This window comes from Balaenoptera musculus, chromosome X (genome assembly GCF_009873245.2).
Source record: "Balaenoptera musculus isolate JJ_BM4_2016_0621 chromosome X, mBalMus1.pri.v3, whole genome shotgun sequence".
Lineage (NCBI taxonomy): Eukaryota > Metazoa > Chordata > Mammalia > Artiodactyla > Balaenopteridae > Balaenoptera > Balaenoptera musculus.
In genome coordinates this window covers 12,095,951-12,123,328 of record NC_045806.1, presented here as the reverse complement: position 1 = coordinate 12,123,328, position 27,378 = coordinate 12,095,951, and the positions used below count along the sequence as shown (strand labels likewise).

The 27,378-nt window shown below is 40.8% G+C and overlaps 2 protein-coding genes across 8 annotated transcripts in view; both read left to right on the top strand.

The window, feature by feature from the left end:
- PIR (pirin) overlaps positions 1–17,430 on the top strand; it is a 103,730-nt gene extending 86,300 nt beyond the window's left edge. For 2 of the 7 annotated variants that reach the window (XM_036840465.1, XM_036840464.1), the window contains exons 8-10: positions 566–648; positions 8,398–8,464; positions 17,119–17,430. In XM_036840465.1, coding sequence (XP_036696360.1) covers positions 566–648; positions 8,398–8,464; positions 17,119–17,231 — 263 coding nt within the window. In that variant the 3' untranslated portion in view covers positions 17,232–17,430. Of the gene's footprint in view, positions 1–565; positions 649–3,672; positions 4,996–5,217; positions 5,258–7,149; positions 7,244–8,397; positions 8,465–17,118 lie in introns of those variants that run through there. The other 5 variants (XR_005018384.1, XR_005018386.1, XR_005018385.1 and 2 more) reach the window with 5 other exon arrangements.
- Positions 17,431–17,874: 444 nt separating this feature from the next.
- Positions 17,875–27,378, top strand: part of VEGFD (vascular endothelial growth factor D) — a 35,842-nt gene continuing 26,338 nt past the window's right edge. Inside the window, exon 1 of the mRNA XM_036840462.1 lies at positions 17,875–18,344. Coding sequence (XP_036696357.1) covers positions 18,255–18,344 — 90 coding nt within the window. The 5' untranslated portion in view covers positions 17,875–18,254. The remainder of the gene's footprint in view (positions 18,345–27,378) is intronic.

Here is a 27,378-nt window from a genome sequence, read left to right as displayed (position 1 = left end):
TGTTCACTAGCTCTCCGACTTACCTATTTTCCAGTTGAATTAGTCTCTGTTTTATGAATATATGTTTAGTTTCTCTCAGTGAGATTTTGAGTTATTTGTATGTGAGGAATCGGCTTTGCATGTCTTTGCATTTTCTCACAGTGCTGGGCGGTTAGTTGTAGGTGTTCAATAAATACTTGTTGAAAGGAATTAATGATGGAATTTACTAATTTTCCTAAGCATGCTTAAATCTTTTGAGGTTTATAATTGACCCAAGGAAACACTCTTATTAGCATGTAATGCCAAGGACTTTGCTTATTAATTAACCTATTAGGCATGACATTGAAAGTGTAAGTGGAAACATAATACAGGATTCACTTCCTTGTCCTTTTCTACATTGGAAAGCAGCCAGTTTCGGACTTTAATAATTGCAAATACCATCAACAAGAGATTTCAGGAGATTCTTAAGTTGGTTGTTTCTGAACTTGAAATTCATATTATGGTGCCGTGCAGTTAACCAAGTTTGTAATTGTATGAGAAATGTACTACCATGAGGACTAAATTAAGTGGGTCATCTTTTTTGTAGGACCTGATGACACACAACAAAAAATAGAACCTCATCACACAGCCGTGCTGGGGGAAGGTGACAGTGTCCAGGTGGAGAACAAGGTTAAGTATTAAAAATCTTTAATTCTCTTTTTTCCAAAATTTTTTTTGCATTTAAAAATTTTAATGTAATTTTTAAAGGTTACTTTCCATTAACAGTTATTACAAAATATTGGCTATATTTCCTGTGTTGTATAATACACCTTTGAGCCTACCTCACACCCAGTGGTTTGTACCTCCTAATCCGTCACCCCTATATTGCCCCTCCCCCAGCACTGGTAACCACTAGTTGTTCTCTGTATCTGTGAGTCTGCTTCTTTTTTGTCACTAGTTTGTTGTATATTTTAGATTCCACATATAAGTGATATCATACAGTATTTGTCTTTCTCTGACTTACTTCACTTAGCATAATGCCCTCCAAGTCCATCCATGTTGCTGCAAATGGCAAACTTTCGTTCTTCTTTATGGCTGAGTAATATTCCATTGTATATATGTACTGCATCTTCTTTATTCATTCATCTGTTGATGGACGCTTAGGTTGCTTTAATTTTCTTAACTTGTACTTTCTGCTAGTTTCCAGGAAAATGCCGAAATCTCCTGTGTACGTGGAAAATTTTTTCTCTTCCTCCGGGAAAGAAACTATGCCACAAGTTTATCAACCCCTTTCATTAACTTCTGTTATTTCTACTGGTTTATTTTAAGGTTTTATCTACACTGATTCCTCATCTTTAGGGATCATTGAAGGTCCGTATTGTTTACCCCTAGAAATTTGAATCTGAAGGCAGTTCTTCCTTGTCTCTCACTTTTTCTTTCTTTATACAATTGATTGATTTTATCGTTAGCATAAGTGAAAATGGATCAGCCCTTTAGGGGTATAAATATAGATCTACACACATATGCCCATGGAGCCCTCTGAAAGTCAGCCCCATGTTGAACTGAGAGGAACATGTGATCCATTTCGTGGTCCTTTTGTGTTGAGTCCTTGCTTTTTAAGTAAAGTTTCTGATATTTTAGGAGTCCGAGGAGCTTTTTTTAATCCAGGTTGCCAGGTTTCTTCCTTGTGTTCCTTCCTTTATTCCCTTGGACTACTCGCTCACCGTCTTGTGAGCCTATTAAACCCATCTGGCCACTTTGTGACATTCTCATAAGGAGAATTGAAGAGATAGTTGTGCAGAAGCTCCTGCAAAGATGAATTTTGAAAAGTAGGGATGAAAACTAAGTTGGCGTGCAGGTGGCTGGCAGAGGGGCCATCTGCCTGACTGCCAGCCCCCCGGCCCTGGTGCGGTAGAATGCAGTGGATGTGAGGGATGATTATATCTTAACCCACTTTGCTGACAGCTCCCCTACTGCCGCTTTAATCCTCTGCAACACCTCCAGGAGCAGTGAAGTAAGGCAAAGCAAAACCCCATGAGCTCCAGAGGAAATGCGTATCTCAGGGTCTGTGCTCACTATAATTAGGTCGAACTGTATGGAACTGCCACTTCTGACCTACAAAAATGGCGATTTCGTCTGTTTTCACCCAGTGCATGAAAGAGGCATGGAAGCTATATGTAGACCAGACCCTACTGACAGCAGATTAGTCTGTGACATGATCTGGTTTAACTTGACAATCTCAGTCCTTCCTATACTATAGCAGAGGGCACATTGCAGGTGATAAGGATTTGGAAGCTGAAGCAGAGCACTAGCAAGAAGTGGTGAGGGGGTCCAGAAAGAGAGAGGCAGCAGGATGGAAAAGAGTTGACTGAAACCATCAGTTCCTTGGCCCCAGGGGCGTGGTTCTGTTGTGTGCCCTTCTGTGATTTTGACTGTGTATAAGTGTAGCCTGAGCCATCAAGACGTTAGAAAGAGTTCTGTGAAAAAATTTATTCCGAAAAACTAACCTTTAAATGGGCACGTATCACGTACATCCGTGAAGGGTAGAAAGTCCCCTTAGATACAACAGGAGGAGCCTGTGACGGTGTGAACCACTCACTAGCCACGTGACTTTGGACACAGTTCTCAACACCCCTGAGAGTTTCTTTTTCTGCAGAGTTGAAATAACAGTGCTAACTGCGTGGGGCTGTCAGATGGACTGTGTGAGATGACGTAGGTCAGCGGTCTAGGCCACATCTAGCCCTGGGGGTCAGTACTTTATGCCCAACAGGCTAGATTTAAACTTTTTCTAAAGGGTTATTGAACCCCAGCTACACCCATTCATTTCCGTTTGTCTGTGGATGCTTTCACACCACAGTGTAGAGCTACGTGGTTGCAACAGAGACTGGATGGCCCACAAAGCCTAAAATCTTTATTCCCTGGCTCTTTACAAGGACAAGTTTGCTAATCCCTGGTCTGGTACATAGTGGGTGCCCAATGATGGTAGCTGGAAAGGTCACTGATCTAAACACCTGATGTGACAGGTAGTCATGCCACGTACATGTTACCTAATGAGGATTTATACCTTAGGCCCCAAGGTTTAGGGCACATGAGTTTCTACAAAGGCCCTAAAGGACCCTAATTCACTCGGGCTCCAGGCCAGGGGTATCTTCACTTGGAACTAGACTTACCCTGAGGATTAAAGAAGGAAGCTGTGCCTTCCCAGTTCTCCCTTATTCCCATGTGCATGGAGTTGTGGGCAGGAATGAGGAGTTGACATATAGTCCCCAGCTTCCCTCTGGCACTGCTCTCCCTGCCCTTTCTCTGCTTCTTACTCTGTGTCTTCACCATCATGCCTGTCTTCCTGGTGGCTCAGGAGCCTGGGCAGTTTCCTCTAGAATGGCCAGTCCTCCAGGGCAGGCGAGGAGGGCAGGGAAGAGTTGATGTATCGATAGATCATATCTTTTCTCTCCCCAGGTTTCCCTGCTCCATTTTAGCATTTGACTCATCTTAGACCAGCGCATTTTAGGCTGCAGGGACCCCTACCTTTTTCACTCAGAGTGTGGATTGTCTTTTGTGACTGTATTCTGAAGTCTTCCATGGTGGGTAGCAACTGCAGGGGGCTTGGTTTATGCTAGATTGAAGAGTCTTTAAGCCAGACTCTCTGACTTCTTAGAGGAAGCCTAAACCCCAGCAGTGCCTTCAGGATGGCCTTAACTTTTTCATTGTTCTTAGAGATGGGGATCAACCCTGGGCTCCTCTGGACATTTAAGCCTGGACTGTAATGGTCACCCTGGAACAACCTCTGTCTCAAGCGTTAAAGCTCCCTGTGCTGCTTTGGCCCACAGTTGGTACCCTGGTTGCCAAGATGGCTCCATGGTCAGGAGCACAGGGATTTGATGTGGAGACTTGATCTCAGCTTAAAACTCCTGTTTATACTAGCGTCCTATTGAGAAAGTCTTAAGCCTCGTGGATTAGCAAACTTACTTGCAGTTTGTCAAGGTAGACAATCAGTTCCTCATTGACTGCCATCAAAACCATACTTGAGAATAAGGATACTCTTTAACTGGCACCATTCATGGGGAATTCATTAAACTAATACAGATTAATATTTGATTAAAATAAAGATCGAAAGACAACTAAAACACCCTTTTAAACCTAGAGACAACTTTTTGCTGATGTGTAAAAATTCATAATAAAATAAACCATTAATCTTCAAAAACTGCTAACAGTTCACTGTTTTCTCTTTCAATTGGCCTAAGAAGTATAAACAGTGAAGTCTAGTAAGAACAATTACATGCATAAGTCCTGTTAAAGCTCAGTTTCTTTCTGATAATGTTTTCAGGTAATATTTCACCATAATAAATGTTCCTGATGCAGAAGTATGCCCTTAGTTTCCTTCTTGGAGTCCCACTGCCATCTCAAGCTTTGTATTTCTGATTAATCAAACAAACTCTGAGTACATACTTACAGTGTAGAAGTTATCAACACCTTAAATAAATCCTAGCGCCTTCATCTGGGCTTCAATCATTTATTGTTGGTGTCAGTGGAACTCAAGACATATCTTGCCAGTATTTATGGAATAACAAAGAGCAATTTGTAAAAGTAAATTATTACGTAAACCCAGAAGGGCCTGACTCGAAACTAGGAACTCTGAGAATGTGTGCCAAAGTGAAAGACATGGTCTGGGCCCCAAGAGATCGTGAGTTTCAGTTGGGGCAACTGTCCATGAAGCAGTAAGTGAACTTCTGTTGCCTTTGTGTGAGGGTCTCTTCATCAGAACCTAACAGGGCACTGACTTAGATCCACACAGGGACTCATGATCTTAAACAAGTCTTTCTTTCTCTTTGCTTTGGCCTGATTTTCATCATTTGACACTGTACCCAAGGTCGCCATAGAGGAGGACTTTTCAAGATAGCAGCATTCGGGACTTGGAGCCACAAAAGCACTCTACTGAATATCCAGAAAGATGATCAGCTTTCACCGAAGAAGGCTAGTTAAGGGAGGAAAAAGGATGCACTTAAGAAAAAAGAAGAAGACCCAAAACATCTGGCTTAGGTTAGAGGAGAAGGGGCCAGGCAGAGGTTAATTTTGTAAAAAAAATCATTCAGAGAAGCTTGGACCAGCCTTCAGCTTTCTTTCTTTCTTTTTTTTTTTTTTTTAATTTTTATTGGAGTATAGTTGCTTTACAATGTTGAGTTAGTTTCAGGTGTACAGCAAAGTGAATCAGTTATACATATACTTATATCCAACTCTTTTTAAAATTCTTTTCCCATTTAGGTTACTACAGAGCACTGAGTAGAGTTCCCTGTGCTATACAGTAGGTTCTTATTTATCAGTTTTATACATAGTAGTGTATATATGTCAATCCCAATCTCCCAATTCATCCCACCCCCCTTTCCCCCTTGGTATCCATACGTTTGTTCTCTATGTCTGTGTCTCTATTTCTGCTTTGCAAATAAGTTCATCTGTATCATTTTTCTAGATTCCACATATAAGCAATATTATACGATATTTGTTTTTCTGTTTCTGGCTTACTTCCAACCTTCAGCTTTCTGAAATGGAAAGCCCAACTCCCAAACAACTCAGTACCCAGCAGTTGAATCATTTTTCATTTCAGACCAAATGCAAGTGTCCTTTTATCCTACTGTCTGACTTATAAATGAAAGTCATCATTTGATTTGAGTAATATCAAAAGGAGCAAAACTTGTATTTTGAACACTATTATTATTCCAAACTGTGTAAACTGTAGGACACGTTTGTCACTCACAAAAGACGCATCTTATGAATTAAGAAACTTATATTCTGAGGAGTCGCACACCCGTGGCACAAGGAGGTAGGCCTTTCCTTTCCCCTTCTCTCGTGACCCCCGACCCTTTCTCCTCTGCCTCCTGACCCTAGAACTCAAGTGTGTATCCCCTCCAAAACCAAACACCTCGAAACACTTTTTAGTGATGTCTTCCCTCAGATTAAATTATAAATGATGTAGCACCAGCGATCAGAACTATTTTTCTAAGATACTTTTCTTGAATATGTCATTTGATTCGCACTGAAATTCCACCTCTTCAAAGCCCTTAGGTAGAAACCTTCCCCTTTCTTGGGGACTATTGGGCTATTGCATAGTAGTATGCGCAATTTAACTTACTCATAACACTGGCTCATCAGCATGTATATTAATTACTGTCCTGAGCTATAAAGTGTGACGATGTCTTTAGGGCCTGCTGGCTACTACAGTAAGTGGTCCTAGACTAATTTTTAAGCTTCTGTACCTGTTTTTCATAGTTTTTTTGGTGTGTGTTTAATTTCCATAATTGATGTTAAGCTGTCCATTTCCTTGTATTGCTGTATAGTAGTGCTTTCCTGTCTTCTAGCTTTGAATCTCATTGATCTGATAACCGCAAAGCTTAATTATTAACGTTGTGTATAATGTGAGAATAAGTGGAGACTGAGTGAGGGTCTGTACTAAGGTTAAAAGACTAAACTTTAGTGTATGGGGTTTATGACATCTGTTTTTAAAATTTGAATTAGCAGAAGCCTTTTTAGCTTACTCTTTGATTTTCAGCTGAGTTCACATTGGCATATTTTGACAGCAAATTGGGTTATGGATACATAAGGTGATGTGTAAATAAATACAGGCCTGGGAATGGTTAAACAGATGTTTTTTAAACATGAAGAAATGATTAAAGCATCCACTGGGTGGATGTACTAAATGCACAGCCCTGGGACTGTAGGGAGTAAATTAAGACTTTTGCAGAAACCATTCGACCCTAAATTCCCTTTTAATTGTTTAAAGTTAGAGGCAGAAGGAGAAATAAATGTCGGTTCTGTAAGATACAAATATTTCTAACTACATGGAAGATTAAAAACTTCGTTCTTCATATGCTTCATGTTAATTGAATTCAGTGATAAATCTTCTGGTACTAGTAACATTATAATTATTTCTAATTAAAGAGCTTTGTATGAGTAGGAGCATATAATGTATTATCACATATTTATATTATCACAAGTGTGATGGGAGGTTCTTCTGCTGGTTTCTGTGGCATTACTGGGTCAGAGGACATCAGCGATAGGAGGGCTTGAAGTCATATTGTCAAAGTGCTCTTTAGAAGGATTACAGCACCCACTTAAAATCTCCCAAATGATGTATAGAAAAGTGTATCTTTCCCTGCATCCACACTAGCACTGGATTTAATAATTAATTTTTTTTTTCAGTTTCAGGGAAAAAAACCTAATCTTAATTCTGAACAAAAACTTTTAGAGACTTTAACACAATAGGACACTTTTGGAGAGAAATTTACCTGAGCAGGTATCTCTGGGATTCTTTTTTAAATAAATTTATTTATTTTTTTGTTTATTTTTGGCTGCATTGGGTCTTCATTGCTGCGCGCAGGGTTTCTCTAGTTGTGGCGAGCGAGGGCTACTCTTCGTTGCAGTCCGCAGGCTTCTCACTGCGGTGGCTTCTCAGAGCACGGGCTCTAGGCACGCGGGCTTCAGTAGTTGTGGCACGTGGGCTCAGTAGTTGTGGCTCGGGGGCTCTAGAGCGCAGGCTCAGTAGTTGTGGCACACGGGCTTAGTTGCTCCGCGGCATGTGGGATCTTCCCAGACCAGGGCTCAAACCCGTGTCCCCTGCATTGGCAGGCAGATTTTTAACCACTGCGCCACCAGGGAAGCCCCCTAGGATGTTTTTGTAAGGTTCCATTTATTTTATTTTATAACTTTATTTATTTATTTATTTATTTTTGGCTGTGTTGGGTCTTCGTTTCTGCGCAAGGGCTTTCTCTAGTTGTGGCAAGCGGGGGCCACTCTTCATCGCGGTGTGCGGGCCTCTCACTATCGCGGCCCCTCCTGTTGCGGAGCACAGGCTCCAGACGCGCAGGCTCAGTAGTTGTGGCTCACGGGCCTAGTTGCTCCGCGGCATGTGGGATCTTCCCAGACCAAGGCTCGAACCCGTGTCCCCTGCATTGGCAGGCAGACTCAACCACTGCGCCAACAGGGAAGCCCAAGGCTCCATTTAGTGCAACATTTCTGGGGCATATTTTACATTAATAGTAATGTCAAAAGTAATAAAATGTTACTTTTGGATTTGCATAAATAATCTTCCCTTTTAAAAATTAAATTTTTAGCAGGAAATTTATAAGCTCTATTATAGGCCAAGTCAATTACATAGTTTGTCATAAAGATGTTTCTAGTTAAAGAAAAATCTTAATTTAAATTCTCCTTCTTTATTAGAGAAGGTTATTATTTTGGTGTTCGGGACATATTCTTGAGTTCTGATTGCTACTAAACATCTTAAAGAATAAGCATTTCCATATCGTGCGTTGCACAGAAAATATTTCTGGAATTTATCTTTAGAATTAGGGACATCATCCCTTTGGCCCGAATGTCAACTTCAAATCATTCCTAATCAGACATTCAAAAATAAGGCTGATTATTGTTTGATGGTCTTTTTCTTGACTTTAGGATCCTGAGAGAAGCCACTTCATCCTGATAGCTGGGGAGCCATTAAGAGAACCAGTTGTCCAACATGGTAAGCCCCAAATGATGGCGATTTCTTTGGTTGGTTTTCCTTTTCTTTGAAAGTAGTGTACATATATAGGGTCACCAGGAAGAAAGCTGGATTTTTGTCCTCTCTCCATCTACAAAGTTGAGGATTTTGTTTCATTTCTCCATTGTAAAAGGAAAATATATACATGGTTTTCATTTCTACATTCATTCTCTTTCTTTTAAGGAAACATTTCTTGAGTATCTACCACATGTAGGACATTGAGGTTTGAACTGTGGGGAAAACAAAAATAGTGTTTTTTACATAGTGTCATAGGGAATTTCAACTTAAAAAAAGATTTTGTGGTCTACTGGGGACTTGAATATCGTTTTTATCTTTACCAAAAATAACAGTGATTTCTTTCTTTCTTTCTTTTTTTTTTTTTTTTGGCCGCGCTGCACTACTTGCAGGATCTTAGTTCCCAGAGATTGAACCCAGGCCCAGGGCAGTGAAAGCACCGAGTCCTAACCACTGGACTGCCAGGGAATTCCCATAAATAACAGTGATTTCAATACTGTCCTTGTAGTCTATTGTATTTTTAGTGAAAAATGGGGACCTCTTAGGAATATTTCTTTGGAAGTTTCTAAAATATTTGAGTCACTCTTAGTTTATTTTAAAAAACAAATAGAGGGACTTCCCTGGTGGTCCAGTGGTTAGGACTCGGCGCTTTCACTGTCATGGCCCCGAGTTCAATCCCTGGTCGGGGAACTAAGATCCCGGAAGCTGCATGGCACAGCCAAGAAAATAAAAGAAAAAAACCCAAAGATATAAAACAGGTAAACAACAAGGTCTTAGTGTATAGCACAGCGAACTATGTTCAATATTCTATAATAGACCATAATGGAAAAGAATATACATGTATGTATGTATATATATATGTATAACTGAATCACTTTGCTGTACAGCAGAATTAACACAACATTGTAAATCAACTATACGTCAATAAAAACAAAACAATAGAGATAACTGTACTTGGAGGCAGAAAATCCTGGAATAAGGACTCATAATAGTCACTTCAATTCTTTGTCTTGACTTCCTCAAAATACTGTTGTTTGATTGAATGAGGAACATCTAAAAGCACCTAGAACCCAACCTATTACTTAGATAAATGCTACAAAACATAGTGTATGTCCGCTTATCTGATTATTAAATTTAACATGCATTAAAATCCCATTACACTACCTTGCCTTGCTTACAGGTATGCACAGTGATTTCAGAAAAAAAACCCCGGCTGATCATAAATTTAAAGAACACTGATTATTTTTATTTTATTTATTTATTATTTTTAATAGAACTTTATTGGAGTATAATTGCTTCACAATACCATATTAGTTTCTGTTGCACAACAAAGCAAATCAGCCATATGCATACACGTGTCCCCATATCCTCTCCCTCTTGCGTCTCCCTCCCATTCTCCCCATCCCACCCCTCTAGGTGGTCACAAAGCACCGAGCTGATCTCCCTGTGCTATGCTGCTGCTTCCCACCAACCATTTTACAGTCGGTAGTGTGTATATGTCGATGCTACTCTCACTTCGCCCCAGCTTCCCCCTCCCACCCATGTCCTCAAGTCCATTCTCTATGTCTAAATCTTTATTCCTGCCTTGCAACTAGGTTCTTCAGTACCATTTTTTTTTTTTAGATTCCATATATATGTGTAACCACATGGTATTTGTTTTTCTCTTTCTGACTTACTTCACTCTGTATGACAGACTCTAGGTCCATCCACCTCACTACAAATAACTCAATTTCGTTTCTTTTTATGGCTGAGAAATATTCCATTGTATATCTGTGCCACATCTTCTTTATCCATTCATCTGTCGGTGGACATTTAGGTTGCTTCCATGTCCTGGCTATTGTAAATAGTGCTGCAATGAACATTGTGGTGCATGTCTCTTTTTGAATTATGGTTTTCTCAGGGTATATGCCCAGTAGTGGGATTGCTGGGTCATATGGCAGTCCTATTTTTAGTTTTTTAAGGAACTTCCATACTGTTTTCCATAGTGGTTGTATCAATTTACACTCCCACCAACAGTGTAGGAGTGTTCCCTTTTCTCCACAGCCTTTCCAGCATTTATTGTTTCTAGCTTTTTTGATAATGGCCATTCTGACTGGCGTGAGGTGATACCTCATTGTAGTTTTGATTTGCATTTCTCTAATAATTAGTGATGTTGAGCATCTTTTCATGTGCCTCTTGGCCATCTGTATGTCTTCCTTGGTGAAATGTCTATTGAGGTCTTCTGCCCATTTTTTAACTGGATTATTTGTTTTTTTGATATAGAGCTCCATGAGCTGTTTGTACATTTTGGAGATTAATCCTTTGTCTCATTTGTTTCATTTGCAAATATTTTCTCCCATTCTGAGGGTTGTCTTTTTGTCTTGTTTATGGTTCCCTTTGCTGTGCAAAAGCTTTTAAGTTTAATTAAGTCCCATTTGCTTATTTTTGTTTTTATTTCTGTTACTCCAGGAGGTGGGTCAAAAAAGATCTTGCCATGGTTTATGTCAAAGAGTGGTTTTCCTAGGTTTTCCCCTAAAAGTTTTATAGTGTCTGGTCTTATATTTAAGTCTCTAATCCATTTGGAGTTTATTTTTGTGTATGGTGTTAGGTACTGTTCTGATTTCATTCTTTTACATGTAGCTGTCCAGTTTTCCCAGCACCACTTATTGAAGAGGTTGTCTTTTCTCCATTGTATGTTCTTGCCTCCTTTGTTGTAAATTAGGTGACCATATGTGCATGGGTTTATATCAGGGCATTCTATCCTGTACCACTGATCTATATTTCTGTTTTTGTGCCAGTACCATACTGTCTTGATTACTGTACCTTTGTGGTATAGTTTGAAGTCGGGGAGCCTGATTCCTCCAGCTCCGTTTTTCTTTCTCAAGATTGCTTTGGCTATTCGGGGTCTTTTGTGTTTCCATACGAATTGTAAGATTTTTTGTTCTAATTCTGTGAAGAATGCCATTGGTAGTTTCATAAGGATTGCATTGAATCTGTAGATTGCTTTGGGTAGTATAGTCATTTTCACAATATTGATTCTTCCAATCCAAGAACATGGTATATTTCTCCGTCTGTTTATGTCATCTTTGATTTCTTTCATCAGTGTTTTATAGTTTTCTGAGTACAAGTCTTTTGCCTCCTTAGGCAGGTTTATTCTTAGGTATTTTATTCTTTTTGTTGCAGTGGTAAATGGAGTGTTTCTTTAATTTCTCTTTCTGTTTTTTCGTTGTTGGTGTATAGGAATGCCAGCGATTTCTGTGCATTAATTTTGTATCCTGCAACTTTACCAAATTCATTGATTAGTTCTAGTAGTTTTCTGGTGGCATCTTTAGGATTTTCCATGTAGAATATCATGTCATTGGCAAATAGTGACAGTTTTACTTCTTCTTTTCCAATTTGTATTCCTTTTATTTCTTTTTCTTCTCTGACTGCCGTGGCTAGGACTTCCAAAACTATGTTGAATAGGAGTGGTGAGAGTGGACATCCTTGTCTTGTTCCTGATCCTAGTGGAGATGCTTTCAGTTTTTCACCATTGAGTATGATGCTTGCTGTGGGTTTGTCATATATGACCTTTATTATATTGAGGTAGGTTCCCTCTATGCCCATTTTCTGGAGAGTTTTTTTAATCATAAATCGGTGTTGAATTTTGTCACAAGCTTTTTCTGCATCTATTGAGATGATCATATGGTTTTTATTCCTTAATTTGTTAATGTTTTGTATCACATTGATTGATTTGCATATATTGAAGAATCCTTGCATCCCTGGGATAAATCCCACTTGTTCATGGTGTATGATCCTTTTAATGTGCTGTTGGATTCTGTTTGCTAGTATTTTGTTCAGGATTTTTGCATCTTTGTTCATCAGTGATATTGGTCTATAATTTTCTTTTTTTGTGATATCTTTTTCTGGTTTTGGTATCAGGGTGACAGTGGCTTCATAGAATGAATTTGGGAGTGTTCTTCCCTCTGCAATTTTTTGGAAGAGTTTGAGAAGGATGGGTGTTAGCTCTTCTCTAAATGTTTGATAGAATTTGCCTGTGAAACCAACTGGTCCTGGGCTTTTGTTTGTTAGAAGATTTTTAATTACGGTTTCAATTCCATTACTTGTGATAGGTCTGTTTATATTTTCTAATTCTTCCTGGTTCAGTCTTGGAAAATTGTACCTTTCCAAGAATTTGTCCATTTCTTCGTGGTTGTCCATTTTATTGGCATATAGTTGTTTGTAGTAGTCTCTTATAATCCTTTGTATTTCTGCAGTGTCAGTTGTGATTTCTCCTTTTTCATTTCTAATTTTATTGAAATTTTATTTTTCTTGGTGAGTCTGGCTACGGGTTTATCAATTTTGTTTATCTTCTCAAAGAACCAGCTTTTAGTCTTATTGATCTTTGCTATTATTTTCTTCATTTCTGTTTCATTTTTTTCTGCTCTGATCTTTATGATTTATTTCCTTCTACTGCGTTTGGGTTTTCTTTGTTCATTTTTTTTTTTTAGTTGTACCGTTTAATTAATTAATTAATTTAACATCTTTATTGGAGTATAGTTGCTTTACAGTGGTGTGTTAGTTTCTGCTTTATAACAAAGTGAATCAGCTATACATATACATATGTTCCTCTTCCTCTAGTTGTTTTAAGTGTAGGGTTAGGTTGTTTATTTGAGATTTTTCTTGTTTCTTGAGGTAGGATTGTACTGCTCTAAACTTCCCTCTTAGAACTGCTTTTGCTGTGTCCCATAGGTTTTGGGTCATCGTGTTTTTGTTGGCATTTGTTTCTATGTATTTTTTAATTTCTTCTTTGATTTCTTCAGTGATCCCTTGGTTATTTAGTAGCACACTGTTTAGCCTCCATGTATTTTTTTTTTTTTTCAGTTTTTTATCCTGTAGTTGATTTCCATTCTCATAGCATTGTGGTCAGAAAACATGCTTGATACGATTTCAATTTTCTTAAATTTTCCGAGGCTTGATTTGTGACCCAAGGTGTGATCTGTCCTGGAGAATGCTCCATGTGCACTTGAGAAGAAAGTGTATTCTGCCACTTTTGGGTGGAATGTTCTGTAAATATCAGTTAGATCTATCTGGTCTATAGAACACTGATTATTTTTAAAATAGTCTTTTTTGTTTTATTAGTAGCTTAAGGGAAAAGCATTAAATTATACTCCACCTAGCCCATAGCGTTTGACTCCATTTTGCAGACTTCTGATTTCCACTCCAAAGGTTCATAGTTCTCATTTTCTTTCGGTTGAACAGCCCTGAAATAGTTTGTTCTTCTGGAAGAAGCCTGCAGACAGATTGAGTAGGGTCATCATCTTTATTAATAGCAGCTAGAATTTAGGTGGGAAAAAGATGTGTGGGATGGAAACCTTTTCAGTTAAGCGATGTCCTCTGCATCAGTGATGGAAACCAAGACTCCACCTACAATAGGCGACATTCATCTCCTGTGAATCTTCTCCCAGAGGCTTAGAACTTGCGGACACTGGGTGTGCCAGCACACACAAATTTGTATTAACCAGACAACATAGAGATGGCCCCTGAAACCTAATCTAATGAGAGGCAAAGCATTCTGCTTGTTTGTTTTATTTATTTATTTTATTTTGCTAACTCTTTCAAACCCAGACGTTTAAGTTTTCCTTTTACCTGTGCATGTTTGAAGACTACCACAGCCATCTCTTGACTATTTGGGAACCAGTACTAGTTGTTGAGGAAAACGGAATCCAGATGTTCCCCTTATTTACATAACAGATACCTCGGTAGCATTTACTGTCTACTAGGATTGGTCAGAGTGCTTTCCAAATGTTAATTCATTTAAGCTTAAAAACAACCTGACAAGATAGGTACTCTCATCCCCACTTTATGGATGAGGAAGCGGAGGTGCAGAGGTTCGTTGGCCACATAGCTGGATTCACCCTCAGGCTGTCTGGTTTCTGACCACCCTGCCCTTCCGCCTCTCACCGTGCCCGCTTGCCCCTTGCTCTGCCCTGTGGCTTCTCTGCTGGGAAGTAATTGTTAGTGGTGGAGCTGGGATTTGAATCCTAGTCTCCTAAACCCTTGTCTTGTGCTCTCTCCACTATAGGAAGTTTCTACACAATGAGAGATTCAACTCACACCATTTTTATTACAGGAGAGGGAGGGAGTTTAAAGCTTTAATTAGAGAAGGGATGAAAAGTGTAGTTTAAAAGAGGATTTGTGGGATTATTGATAACTAGCAAATAATTTTCTTGTTCAATTAAGAAACACGCTTTCTGGGGGAAGTAATGTACAGCATGGTGACGATAGTCAATAACACTGTAGTGCATATTTGAAAGTTGCTAAGAGAATAGATCTTAAAAGTCCTCATCACAAGAAAAAAGATTCTGTAACTGTGTATGGTGACAGATGTTAACTAGACTTACTGTGGTGATCATTTCCCAATATATACAAATACAAAATCATTATGTTGTACACCGGAAGCTAATATAATGCTGTATGTCAGTTATACCTCAATTTCAAAAAAAAATTTAATTAATTTAGTTATATATTACCCCCCCCCAAAAAAAAGAACAGAAGAAAAACAAAAACATACACTTTCTGGTTTCAGTTTTCTTCTTCTTCTTGAGGATTTGAGGAGATGAGCTTCCTCACCGTGGCTTTGGAGGGCTCACACTTCCAACGCTCCCCTTGTTTCTCAAGGTGGTCCATGGGCCAGCAACATTGGCTTCACTGGAGAGATAGTTAGAAGTGCAGAGTTTCAGACCCCACTCCAGACCTCCTGACTCAGAATATGCATTTTAATAAGATTCCCACGTGATTTATGTGCACATTATGATTTGAGAATCACAGCAGAATACCCCAGAGAAGTGTCAAGATGGAAGCCCGGAAGTGTACTGTTTGTACAGAAAAGTAATTGAGGGGGGGGAGGGGTGCTCCGCAAGTCTCATCTATAGCAAAATTATCACGTGCAGGAAGTCAGTCCTCGGCCCAGTACCTGTTCTCATTTTCTCTGTTCCATCTCCCTTTCCTCTCTGCGTCCTTTAAAAAGGTGGCTTTTCCAGGATGCCCTCTTGGATTTACTATTTTTTTTGCATATGCGGGCTCTCTCATTCTTTCCTACCTAGTACAGTCCACATCTCCATCTCCAGGTGAAATTTCTCTTTTGAGCCCCAGACCCCTGTTTCCAACAATGTACCGAGCACCTCTGCCAGGAAGCTATCTGATTGTCTCCAGCGCCTTCATGTCAGAATATCCAGGACTGACTTCCTTGCTCTACCCACAGCTTCCTGTGTCTTGTTTCTCAGTTACCCTTAAACAATTCCATCATCAAAGCATGTGATACTGGGTCTTCCTTCTCAAGCGCTAAAGTGAGTGCCGAATCTGTGCTGATATGCCAACAGTAGTTAAGAAGTTTGCCTGTGTTATTCCAAGTTTTAAGTTATATTTTAACCCAGGTCTCTCAGAGAAAGCCTCTTAGAGGAAGCACTTCGTAAAAGGTTCCTGACGGCACCTCTGAAGACTGGGGGAAGAAATATACTGACCGAATGGACAAATCTGTCAACCGCTTTCAAGACACTGCCAATGCCATTTAAGAGCTGGCCTCGTTTATCCAACAGGTGGATGCTCCTACAGTATGTGAAGAGAGGGAAGAGACAGACATTTTGCCTCCTGGTCGATTAGGGGAGGACTTCTTCTACACTTCTAGCAAAAGCCAAGTTCAGACCTAGGAATTAGGCTGTGACCATGGGCCAAATTTGTCCACTGCATGTTTTTGTAAATGAAGTTTTATTGGAACACAGCCATCCCTAGTCACTTCTATATTGTCTGTGGCTGCTTTTGCGCTTCAGTAGAAGAGTTGAGTAGTTGAGACAGACACCGTTTGACCCACAAAATCTAAAATATATACTGTCTGGCCCTTTACAGGAAAAGTGCACTGACCCCTAGAGAATCCAAAATGTGATGCTTTCTTGACTTGAAATTTTTATAATCTCCTTTTTATTGTCAGTGAGATGCTACTAATGGTCAAAAATGACTTAGACCCCTCATGCAAGGACACAGCCTCATATATTGTGGAGATACCAACACTGACGAGATTTGCCAATTTTAAAAATCAAATCAGTTAAATTCTTGACATTAGCCAATGCTAGTGCAACTGACAACTACAGTAAATCTTAAAAGTTCTCATCACAAGAAAAAAAACTTCTGTACCTATGTATAGTGACAGATGTTAACTAGACCTATTGTGACGATCATTCCCCAATATATACAAATATTGAATCATTATATTGTTCACCTGAAACGAATATAATGTTATACGTCATTTATACCTCAATAAAAAAATAAAGATAAAAAGAACTAACAGCTACAAAAATGGTTGTAATAGAACCAAACCTAAGAATGTTTTGAATAAAGAGATTGCCATTGCTGATGACAGCGTGCAATGGATGAGTGAGATATAATTGCATTTGTTTATCTGAAGTTTGGTCTTTATAATCATACACAATCGTAGTCAAGAAACTTGTATTACAGTCCTCGGAGATTGGATGCTGCAAAAATAACCTGCTGTTCAGATATGCCTGAGTTTGTTTCAAATTAAGAACTACAGAAATACATACCATTTTCGTGGTAGAAGAAAATATTCTCGTCACCCAGAACTTTCTGAATGTTTCTTTCTGCTCTAGGTCCATTTGTGATGAACACAGATGAAGAGATTTCTCAGGCCATTCTTGATTTCAGAAACGCGAAAAACGGCTTTGAAAGAGCCAAAACCTGGAAATCAAAGATTGGAAACTAGTGACAAGCACAAGGGCAGGTCTGGCTGCCTTCTAGAATTTTGCCCTTTGTGGCATCCACCCATTCAATGCATCCAATTTCCAAAGCTGACTTCGCCAGTGCTTCTAAAGAATTCCACACTCAAGTGATGACATGTTTTCTACAGCAATGTCTGTGAGATATTCCCTGGCCCAAGCAAATAAACCTAATTGTTGCTTCTTTAAAAATCACTGTTCTTCATTTCAATCTAAGTTACTTCTGTTAAAAAAATTATTTTGTGTATATTTTCCTTTTCATGGGCATGTGGATATTTTGTCGTCTTCGTGCCTGTGTGTTTTTTAAAGCACGTTTGATTACTTTCTGTGTGTCACTGATGGAGATGCGTGAGCATCTGAGGTCTCTTTCTGAGCAACGCAATTTCGATGCCTTTGTGCTGGGGTTTCATGTTACAGGTTATCTGCGTGGGTAAAGTAACAGCAGTTCTGAGCGTTTCAGTCAGTTTTCAAAACTGCCCTGCTATTGGTAGGGACACGACAGGATTACGGCCAAGACTTCCCTGCTTTTTCTGCCAAAATCTGTGTCAGATTTAAGACACATGCTCCTGCAAGCTTCAATGAGGGTTGTGAAAAAAGTTTGAATCCACAACTGGGTCCCAGCCTTCTGTAGCTGCAAACATTGGTGGCCAAACCACCTCCTTCTAAAACAACTTGAACCTGGGGCATAGTGGGGGAAGATTTTTTTTTTTTTAGTTTGCTGGAAATGAAATGGATTTAGAGGCTTTCTCATTTCAAGTAGAAGACATGTCCACTTCCTGATTATTTTTGGAGCATGTGAACATTTAAACTTTTTTTCATTTCTCTCCCCCCCATAAGATTGTGCAGAAACGTACCTTGACTAATTGATTTTGATCACAACTGATTATTTGTTTTTCCCTGTGAACTCCTGGGGTTTCGAACTTTCCTTCTGGAGAATGCCTTTTGAACCAGTTTGCTCTAGCTGCCTGAGGTCAACTGCTTGGTAATCAGTGGATATTAGAATATTCAAAATGTACAGGCAGTGGGCAGTGGTGAATATTTTCATGATGTCTTCTCTGCAGTTGGTGCAGGGCTCCAGTTATGAACATGGACCAGTGAAGGTAGGTGGGCTCAATTTTTCATGTGATGCAGATTTTTAAGTTGGCTTATACAGAGGATGTTCTTTCTTTGCCGCCACTATTTTTGAGACAATATAAAAATGCAGAACACTCCTCGTAGTGGGCAGGATATATTCTGTACTTGTTAATGAGTATTCTGTTTCCTAGGCTTACTAAGATTCTTGCCATGAGTTTTTCAAAACGCTGGGGGTGGGGGCTTTTGGAGATGTAATAGGACATGAAAGTTCCCCCTCAACTGTATGTGCAGATGGCACAGTGATTTTTTTTATTTGAAACATATTGATTTACAATGTTGTGTTACTTTCTGCTGTACCACAGTGATTTTCTCATGAAGCATTGACTTGTTTTTATGACACATAACTTTGTGGGCTGTTTATTTTCAGGTCATCTGTGAGCTTGAGCAAACGTTCCTTTATTTAGTTAGTTTAGTTAGTTAATTTCTTCTGTAAATCGAAAACTGCCATGCTTTCTACAGATGTTTTCTATCTGGTTTTCCAAATTACCCATTGCCACCATCTAGAAAAATCTTTTCTCTGAAGTCGTTTTGGTCCTTTGCTTTTTGAAACGTGTGTAAAACTCAACCATAATCAAATCTTTGATTCTATGAGCAAGCATCAGATAAAGCCCAATGAACTGAGAGTAATGAAAAAAACTTAACTGGTATGTTACTGACTGAGCACTATTTCGCCCAGTTTTATTGTATTTCATAGACTATACTGTTTTTCTCAGCTTTTGATTTTGAAAATGATTCAGATATAATTGTTTTGACTGAAGTGGTGCTAAATCATTATTGATTTTGGAATTTCTGGCCGTGAACAATCAAAGTGGACTTGAGTTTTTGTAGCTGTCGTTAGGAAATGCATTTTCAACAAGGGTGATATCGCCCCCAACAGGGGAAAATTGGTCCTTGGGGGTGAAAACGTCTTACTCTTATGTATAAAGCACAGATGTACTTACACTACAGAAGGAGATACACAGTATTTCTGCGAAGGTTGAACTCTGTGTTAGGGGTAGAGAGTCACCTTGCCCAGCAAGCGACACCTTTCTAACTTTCCAAATTCCAAACGGACACGAGAGAGATCACTGTCGTTCAGCTCCACTTCATTGCCAACAGCCTGGATGTGGGATCTCAATGCCAGATCGCAGGTAAAAGGGAATCTCATTTTGAGCCTAGGGGACAGGAGGAAAAAAAGCAGACTTGTTTGAAGTAAGTAAGGCTTTTCAGGCTGTTCAGCTGTTTTTAAGTCCACCCAACCCCTGGCTCAATTAAATCTTTCCGATGCGAAGGAAAGGCGTGCGTACAGTTAAACAGAAGTTCGGGCGTAGTTACGAGTGGGTGGTGAGGGCTAAGGAGGTATATCATATTGGTTATTATACATTTTCTTTTCCCCCGTAACTTTCTCTTAAGAGAAAAATCCAAGAAGAAATGTGTTTCTTAATGTTAATGTACTTCTTGTTTAAATCAAAATTGAGTGTGAAAGCATATTCAAGATGGTAATAGTTTGGACACTGGGATATGAATGTATTTTGTGCTTTTTGAGATAAAAATGTTTCATTTATTATAAGACGTGTCCAGGGTCCTCCTTGGTGGTAGGTCTGTGAGCGTGTTCTTCTCTCCACCCTCCCCTCTTCTAACCACCTCTTTTCCCAAAAGGGTGGCAACGATGCCAATTCTATCGCTAGGTTGCCCTTCCCCCACAGTGGTCACTTTCTAGCCTTGAACATTCTCCTATTTTTTCAGCTTAGACTAGCAGTGCCTCTAGTACAGTTACACGAGTCTGTGAACATTTTTTTTTTCTGCAGTAACCATGCAAAAGGCTACCAATACCCTGCACAATTGCTCTCAATGCCATTTGAGTGTAAGGCATCCTGATTTCATTAGTCTTGCCAGCTGTACTTAGGACAGCTGTTTGGGGTCAGTAGTGCATGGAATTTGTGAACTGAGATAAATCTGTTGGAAAATCTCAACTCAAATCTACTGTGCATACTGTTTAGCTGCTAAGTTTTTCAATCTAAGCAGCATGTGTTTTCTTCTAGAAATAAGATTAACCCAGTGCCTCTTTCTGGCTCACTAGTATAATCAGATTAACCACCTAGATATGGGATTTATTTCTGTGTCTGTTTTCTCCAGCTTTTATATATGTTGGGGTAGTCATATACAGTTGCACAGAGCGTGCACTGCACAACTCTAGGATGCTCCATGCACATAGTCTCACGTCTGTATGTGACAGCCCTGAGTACAATAGTGTAGACATTCTGGGCATTTGATAAATAAATACCTGCAACCTCACTGTCCTGTTGTTCACATTGACCTTCTGGCCAGCACTGTTTCTGGTGTATTTGATAAGCATTGCTTGTCACCAGGAATCTTGGCACCCCCTTAAGTCACTAGGGGAAGCCATCACCATAAATCTTTTCAAAGTCACTGATGTAGACATACCAGGAGAGTGACAAAGGATTAATTCCGGGTCCTGGTAGGTTTGCCCCACTCTTCTCTGACGGAATTTGTTTCCTTCTTCCCCACACGACCTTTTAGCCCCCTCTTTCATAACTTCACTGGTGGAAGACTACTGCTGAGTGGTGGAGTCATTCAAACTCGGCCAGAGACTGGAATAAATCCAAGATCCACAGGAATGTGGGACACCTCTAAGTATCATGAGAAGCCACATGGCTCACGAGACTTCATAACCTTTGTGTCACTTGCCTTCTCCTGAAATTGTCTCTAAAGGGGATTGAATAACAAGGACTAAGATGCACCTTCCATATTTAATTCCAGGAAGCAGACCCGCCCCCACTGCTCTCCCTACAGTCGTGCACAGGGAAGTCCATTGACTTCGTTGCTAGTCAGATGGCCCAACGAGCTCGTGCCCACTTTCATATCAGGCACCATCCTTGGCACAAAATACATTTGAAATGTTTTCCATTAATTTCTTCTTCATTTATGGCCTTATAGGTAAATGTGTTGCATTACATGCTTCTGTAGACAGGTCTTTTCTATCCTTAACTGGTGGTTGAAGCTTTTATATCACTTTAGCCTATTATTGCTATTCAGGATACAGTAGGACCCTCTGTATCTTATAGCTTGAATATAGTACTTCCTTGTATGACTTATTTTTTAATTTACAACCCTTGATTTGGGGAATTCCCTGGAGGTCCAGTGGTTAGGACTCCGCGCTCTCACTGCCCAAGGCCCAGGTTCACTCCCTGGTCAGGGAGCTAAGATCTCACAGGCCGCGTGGTGTGGCCAAAAAAAACAACCACCTGATTTGGACTTGGCGGATTAGCCTTTAGTATAGACCCCTAAAAGCTCTAGAAAAAAAATCACATTAAAGCTGCATGTTGAGCGAGTTTCATTAAGGAACTGCTCTTCGGACAGTCTTATAAAGACAATTTATGGAATGAAAATGCAGTATTTGGACACACGGATGTTTCCATGTAGAATGTAACGTAGGACCATCTGGAACTCCCAGGCACCTTTATCATTACCACAGTGGCCTAGAGGTACTAGAGGAAGAGGGACACAAATGACAGTAAATTGTTTCTGAGCACATTTCTAAGCTCAGCTCTTTCCCACCACTTGAGATTAACAGAGAGGGCGGGAAACTATCCACAATTGGGAAAATGATTGAGATGAGGTGAGATGAGACATTTCTTTTTTTTTTAAACTTTTTATTTTATATTGGAGAATAGATGATTAACAATGTGTTAGTTTCAGGTGTACAGCAAAGTGATTCAGTTATACATATACATATATCTATTCTTTTTCAAATTCTTTTTCCACTTAGGTCATTACATAATATTGAACAGAGTTCACTGTGCTATACAGTAGGTCCTTGTTGGTTATCTGTTTTAAATATAGCAGTATGTACATGTCAATCCCAATCTCCGTATTTCTTCTTAGGTTGCTTTTATGGTGGGAAGTCCCCTTTTTTAAAAATTTATATAAATTTATTTATTTAATTTATTATTTATTTTTGGCTGCATTGGGTCTTCGTTGCTGTGCGCGGGCTTTCTCTGGTTGCGGCGAGCGGGGGCTACTTTTCATTGCGGTGCAGTGGCTTCTCTTGTTGCGGAGCGCGGGCTCTAGGCGTGCAGGCTTCAGTAGTTGTGGCTCGTGGGCTCTAGAGTGCAGGCTCAGTAGTTGTGGCTCACGGGCTTAGTTGCTCCGCGGCATGTGGGATCTTCCCGGACCAGGGCTCGAACCTGTGTCCCCTGCATTGGCAAGCGGATTCTTAACCACTGCGCCACCAGGGAAGTCCAGAAGTCCTCTTTTCTCTCTGTCTTACCACTAGATCTTATAGTCTGTACCAAGATACTAGGACATTATAAAGCAAAGCCACTCTGAGGCCCCCCTGCATCATGAAAGTCTTGACTGGTTGTGATGTCCTGTTCCTAAAGGCTCTCCCTTGCCTCTCCTTAGCACTTCCCAACGTGTGACAATTCATTTGTTTATTTATTGAGCACATACTGTGTCGGATGCAGCAGGAAATAAGGCAGTGTTTCAACTCTCATGGAACTCATATTCCACGTGTGGCGGGTGAAAAGTGCCATGAAGAGAATCAAGAAGGGGGCGGAGACACAGAGGGATGGGTGGGGGGGAGACCTCTCTGATTCCGTTTCCTTTGTGCAGAGCCCTGGAGGAAGTGAGGGAGGCAGAGGCCACTTTTTGCAGTGGCCGTGCGGAGGGGCCAGTGTGGCTGCAGTAGGGAGAGCGGAGGCCAGAGCCGCACTTCCGGAGTTTGGAGAAGTAGCCAGGGCAGATCACGTAGAGTGTGGCTGCGTTCCAGGAAAACTTCATGCACACTGAAATTTGAATTGTGCATCATTTTCATGCATCACGAAATAGTCTTCTTTCCATTTGTTGCAACCATTTAAAATTGTAGGAAGGATTTCTTAGACCACAGACCATATAAAAAGAGGCCGCAGGCTGGATTTGGCCCACAGGTCAGAGTTGGCCAACCCTGATCTGTATCATTACACTATTTTATCCTATTCATGGGACGTATCAGTACCTGACATTTTTTATTTGCTTGTGTATATATAGGTTTATTGCTTTGTCACCCTCCACTAGCATGAAAGCTTTTTGAGGACAGGGACTTTTCGTTGTCTTGTTTACTTCAGCTTCCCAATCACCTAGTGCAAAGGTGGAATAGAATGGATACTAAAAAAGTATTTGTTATTGACTGATGGGCTAGGCGTCTAGGCTTTGAGATACCCAGGCAGTATATTCACCCTGTGCTATTTTCCTGTGGAGATTAGAGAGGATTTGGCTGGAGGTATCAAAGAATCCTGCAGTATTTTTTCAGCCATAAGCTATCCTAGAAGGTGTTTACTTCTAGGAGCCAGTTATAGAAGGAAGTCACCTTAGCCCATTTTTCCAGCTTGGTGGTCACAGAAAGAGATGGCAAAGCAGCATCTGGCCACACAGCAGATATGGATAAAACTTGGACACCTGGATGATTTCCTTCATCTTTGAGATCCTTGAAAAGTGCTGTGTTTTCATCCTGCACCACGTGATTTGTGAAGATGTGGTAAATTATGGCAGAGTACTCTGGACAGACACTCAATCAGTCAGGCTAGGCCAGGATCTGCTGTGATAACAAACACACTCCATATCTCTTGGTGGCTCCTAAACAACAGAAGGTGTAGTTATTGCCTGTACCACGTGACCCTCCTGGTTTGTCCAGGGTGAGCTCCACATCAGGATGAAGCTGGCTGGGCATCCCCATCTTGAATGCCATTAGTCACCATGACAGAGGGGAGGAGAGCCCTGGAGAGCCTCACCCTGGCAGTTAAATTCTCTGGCCTGGAAGTGACACACATCACTTCCGGGCACAGCCCCTTGACCCCCTGCCCCATCCAACCACCAGGGGCCAGGAAGTGCAAGCCTTCCATGTGCTCAGAAGGTAGAAGGCTGGAACTCTTTGGTGAATAGTATTAATGACTATAGTACACACAACTTTGGTCACTTCTAAATGTTTCTGAACTTACCATTGAGATGGGAGGTGAGTGTGGTTGGACACTGGGGTAGAGTCATGGAAGGAAGACCCTCGGGTTTCTTTCTGCTGCTCACGAGGCTCCTTTTTCTTGGGAAAAGGAAAGCTGTACATTCAGTTCAGTGAACATTTGTGGAATGTCCACCATGTGCCGGGCACATGAGTGGAAATGACATGTTTATAAAATAAACATGTCTCAGTTGTTTGCATATCTTAACCAGCAGCCAAGGAGCTCAGCTTGGCCTGTGAGAAGGATAGTTTTAATGCCTGAAACTTTAAGTAATAATGAAAATTTTAATGAGTCTCTTTTTTGTCATTCATTGTCATCTAAATAATTATACCACTCACATCTTTGAGACAAGTATTGCTTTCCTGAAATCTAGGTTTGCCTAAAATCATTTCTGGAGAAAGAAAATGACATGTGTCGAATGTTGCTATGGCAAAGGTTTTGTTGTTACTTACTGTTCCATTTTGGAGGGAGTTAGGAAGAGTGTGATTTTGATTGAAGGAATACCCTGAGTTCATCCTATATAAGAGACCCTCCGAAAAGAACAGTTCATAACTTGGTTCATAACGATACTCTCACAGCAAGACTGTGGATCATTGCGCATCTTAGACAATGCAATGGTTATGGGTGAGGAAGAAGAGAGCAGTGGATGTTGGCATGGGACCACTGCATCTTTAGGAAGAAAGGTGAAAACGGGCGTTCTGGGCTGACTGCCAGTGGCACGGCAGGGCTGCCTTGTAAAAAAGAGGATGAGGTTTGGCATAAAGATCCTCTGTCCACCCAATGGATTGTGTTACACTTAGGCTGAGATAGGGCTGTAGCAGTTAACTATTACAACAATAATGCAGTGTGACAATCCAGTCCAAATTCCAGTGGCTCAAAACATCGATAACCTATTTTCACTGACGTTACTGTTGGTCAGCTGGAAGGCAGAGGATCAAGGCTGGAGCCATAGGTTGAGTATGGGTCTGCTCCACGTGACTCTCATCTGCCTCGGATCAGTGAGCCAGCAGGGGCAGGTGCTTCCGGTGATGGTGGAAACATAGGAGGGCTGTGCGGTCATAAATACATTTCAGTCCTCTGCTTGCATCATGTCATAATATCCCATCGATCAAAGCAGGCCACGTGGCCCAACATCAATGGGGCTGAGAAATACACTCCTGTCTTGGGCAGGGAGAGGACGGGTGGAGGCATGGAGGCTGTGGAATTGTTTTTAACAATAACCTAATTACCATAAAGGCTTTGGATGGTTTCCTTAGACATTGGGCCCTTGATCTTTCAGATCAGTGATAAAGAGACTGTATCAGGGGCTTACTTCCCTGGTGGCGCAGTGGTTGAGAGTCCGCCTGCCAATGCAGGGGACACGGGTTCAAGCCCTGGTCCGGGAAGATCCCACATGCCGCGGTGCAGCTAATCCCGTGTGCCACAACTACTGAGCCTGTGCTCTTGAGCCCGTGAGCAAGCCCGCACGCAGCAACAAAGACCCAACACAGCCAAAAATAAATAAAAATAAAAATAAATAAATTAAGAAAAAAGACTAACAGACCTTAGGAATATATTCTCCTGGGGTTATTCAGAACATCCTTTTAGAGTTTTGCCGCTCGAGCCCATCCCTCACTCATCTGTCCCCACATGTTCTAAGCATAGATGCATCCAACAGGAGCAGAGGCATTTGAGTGGAGCACGGATTTAAAACATGTAAAGGCAGGCATAGACCTCTCCCCACATGCTAGACAATTTGGCTGGGGAGAAACCCACCCACAGTATTCACCAAATTGGAGCGTGTGGAGGTCCCAGACATCCTAGCCATCTAGTATCCCCTTAAAATACCCAGACAGCTGTGCACACACACTTGCACAAATGCACACGCACACACACTTTCTCTGCATCTCTAATTCCTTTCCTTAGTCTTAAGATTAACTCAACACCCTGAGTTTCTCATATATACACATTTAAACATAGAACTGCCTGAGTAAAAGAGCCACCAATAGTGTGAGGGCCCGCAAATGGCCAGGTTTCTGGATTTCATAGCAGCAGGACCAGGCCCTCGGTTGGCTCCATGTGAATCATTATCAGCAAACGTGTGTTCTCCTCCCTGCCCTCAGTTGGTACGGCCCATACTATTAGGTACCATCTGTTCTGGGGATGGCTGGACCCTAATGACAAAACACAGAGGTTGAAGAAGTGGGTGGTTTTCCCTCACCCACCTATAAAGACGTATGTAAAGCTTGGGTAGACACTTTTAAGTTGGCCTTTCATCTGAAAATACCTGCAAGAAATGTTTAAAAAAAAGAAGAAGAAAAAGAGAAAGTTTGTCCTTGATTTACCCTGGAAAAGGTTTTCTCTTTTTAACTTTTATTTACCATGCTTGGAGTTGTTCTATCTTGCTCTTCTCAAACTCACCTTTCTGGTTGCTAAGGGAAATCAAAGCCATAAAGCACCTCTAAACCCCAACCCAGGACCAGATGCCCCACCCCTGAGAGAGGAAGGAACGGAAATGAACATTATTGGATGCCTCCCCTATATCTGACCCTTTCCCGTGTATGACCTTGGGTCATCTCCACATCAGCTCTATGAGATATTGTTAGCATTGCCTTCTGAAATGAGGAAACCAGGGCTTAAGGAAATTAAATAATTGGCCCACGGTCAAATAGCTAAAAGGGAGCAGTGCCTGGATTCAAAGCCAGCTTACTTTATTTTTTTAAAGTTACTATATGGTAAAATTATCATTTTTCCCATTTGATGTGCAGTTCTGTGAATTTTAACACAGAGATTTCTGTGACCACCACCATAATCAGGATACAGAAAAAACATTCCTTTATGCTACCCATTTATAGTCACACCCTCCTCCCAGCCTCTGGCAACCTCTGCCCTGTTCTCCATCACTGTCTTTCTGGTTTTTCGAGAATGTTATTAATGGAGTCATACAGTCAGTAACCTTTTGAGATTGGCGTCTTTCACTCCCCATGCCTTTGCGATCCACCCAAGTTGCTGGGCGTACCAGCCACTCATT